Source organism: Eimeria mitis, genomic scaffold (assembly GCF_000499745.2).
Source record: "Eimeria mitis Houghton genomic scaffold, Emh_scaff2317, whole genome shotgun sequence".
In the NCBI taxonomy this organism is placed as follows: domain Eukaryota; phylum Apicomplexa; class Conoidasida; order Eucoccidiorida; family Eimeriidae; genus Eimeria; species Eimeria mitis.
In genome coordinates this window covers 2,519-4,918 of record NW_013570649.1, presented here as the reverse complement: position 1 = coordinate 4,918, position 2,400 = coordinate 2,519, and the positions used below count along the sequence as shown (strand labels likewise).

The following is a 2,400-nucleotide window of genomic DNA, read 5'->3' as shown; positions in this document are numbered from 1 at the left end:
ATATAGAGCAGCCTCCGCCCACTTTGTGGTCAGGCTGTTAAGTATATCCCGCTGGCCCGTTGCAAGGACGAGTAACCATCCAGTAACAGGAAGCGTTTGACATTATTTTCGCCGACAATTGACAATGGAACGGGTGTTAAACACCAAATAACTGCATTCACTAACAAAAAAATATCGTGATTATTATTTTTGTCGACAGTTAAAGATGCAATCGGAGTTCTAGGGAGGCGCTGCAGCTGGTCTTCGGCTTCCCGCTGCCCCCACTCGCGTGAAGGATGACCGCAGCCGTCAGGAACTTATGCACATTCTTTCTCGCTGTTATGCTTAAATACCATATTTTGTATTTTATTCTTTGTCGGGGGGATGCCTCTGGGTGGGGGGAATGGGGGGGCGTTGCTGCTTAAACGCCACCACAATTTAGCAGCAACGCGACTACGAAAATTTCTCCACTAGTCGACGACAGCGCCCCTCCCCGGGGTAGCTGAAGTAACGGAACTCTTAATTGGCACGTTACTTCGGCAAAATTTTGTCCAAACTACTCCTCATGGGGGCTCAATTGTTCCGCCGGGTAGCCTCAGCTCCTCTTGGGTTGTTGGTGCTGTTGTATAGCGCTAAACGTTCTGAGGCNTGTTCCGCCGGGTAGCCTCAGCTCCTCTTGGGTTGTTGGTGCTGTTGTATAGCGCTAAACGTTCTGAGGCAAGTTGGCACGAACGTCTTAGCAGGGATGTAGGATATGAAGAGCAGCAGGGTGGCTTTCCATTGACGGTAACATTCCCGAGATACACCCACGGAAACCCGGCGTTGCAGGATGAGACAATAACGTATCAAGGGTCTGACTGGCCGGGAGCACAGGAGACTGTAGCGGGCGGAAGCGGCGCGACGTCGTTCACAGAGGATTATTCTCTCGCTTCTGTTCAGCCCAGCTATGAACCCCCCCAAGCAAAACGCCCAGGAAGCTCTTTACTATCTCTGGCGAATATTTTGCAGAGGTCGAACCCCCCGTTGCGTTCGGCACTGCTTCGTCAGTTCCTTTACTCCCTTGCACGTCTCAGGACGCGTTATGTAGGGCTTGGCGGAAGCGTGGATACTACGCAGGCACCGTTCAACAGGAAGAATGCTGGGTCCAATAAGGAAGAATTGCAAGCCGCTACTGAGAGGCAAACTGCAGCTTTGGCTGCCAAGCTTACTGGCGTTATTGGAGCTGCTGGGGACCCTACTAACTCAGACCAGACGTTTGCAAAGTTTCTATTGGTGCCTTTTGGGAAGCTATTACAGGAGGCAGAAGGGCTTTTGTCTGATATTGCAATGCAAGGCGATGCGACGCAGATGATCATTGCGTTACACCGACTCGCTCCCCCTATTATACAAGGCTTGTCTTATCTGGAAGCTCCTCAGAGCCAAGGCGCCTCAGGGGTTTTGGAGCCAGTCCGTGATCATTGTTTGAAGAGAGTTAAAGAGCTGGATAAAGCACTATTGGATGCACAGGCTGACCTCGATGGAGTGCTGCTTGCGTATCCCAGAGACTTTGATGCTTATGAACTGCAAAGAGAAAAACAGTTAGCTGCTTTAGAAGGAGGCCAAGAACAGGATCCGTACATCCCACCTGTCTATGCGACTGGGATTCGCCCGGACACAAAGGCGGATAGACAGCGCAAGGGNAGGGCAATCATGCACTTCTTTTTTGCATTTCTGATAGTCTTCACGATATACACTGCAATTTCAGTGCTTCCCCCGGAAGTACCTATAAGAGCCAAGCACAAACACAGAAGACGGACGGACCACAGCGACGACGACGGGGGAGACCAAGCCAACGCGCATGGGGGGACAGGTTTCCATGAGACAGGTCAAAGTCAAGGCACGGAAAAGATGCCTATGGATTCCGCAAACGCATATCAAGAACCTTCTTATCCATACAATCAGCAGTGGGCGGGGGAGCAAGGTCAGACATTGCCTAATGCGTACACTCCTCCGTATGGGGGCGCCCAAGGAGGCGCTTGGGGCGCTCAGGGGTCACCTTGGGCGCCGGGGTATCAAGGGGATCCCTACGGAGCGTATCCACATCGCGGTGGTAGTGCCTATGAGCAATTCCAGAACTTCCAAGAGGAACCTCGGGTTGTTCCCTCTGCCCCTCCCCTGCCCGATCATTTTGAAGCTCCGCCGGAGTTTCCGCCTCCGTCCTACGCGGAAGCTGTTCGATTAGGCAGCTACCCTTAGTAAGTGGACAGCGTTCCGAAAATTTCAATTGGGACGCATTTTGCTCTCCAGCGGAAACGCAGGAGAGCGACGGAAGGCAGTGTCTTCCTTGCGTATTTCTTAAATCGTCTGTGAGCTTGTTTTCTGCGCTCCGTGATCGCCACGCGCTTTTTCAAATACACAGGCAGCTAGACAATTGCTGCTACG

At 52.1% G+C, this 2,400-nt stretch overlaps 1 protein-coding gene across 1 annotated transcript; it reads left to right on the top strand.

The window, feature by feature from the left end:
- Positions 1 to 275: 275 nt before the first annotated feature.
- EMH_0051980 (uncharacterized protein) lies at positions 276 to 2,214 on the top strand (the record flags this gene model as incomplete). The annotated part of the gene is given in 3 exon segments (XM_013496820.1): positions 276 to 373; positions 681 to 1,658; positions 1,662 to 2,214. Coding segments are annotated over 3 exon segments (1,629 nt in total).
- Positions 2,215 to 2,400: the final 186 nt, after the last annotated feature.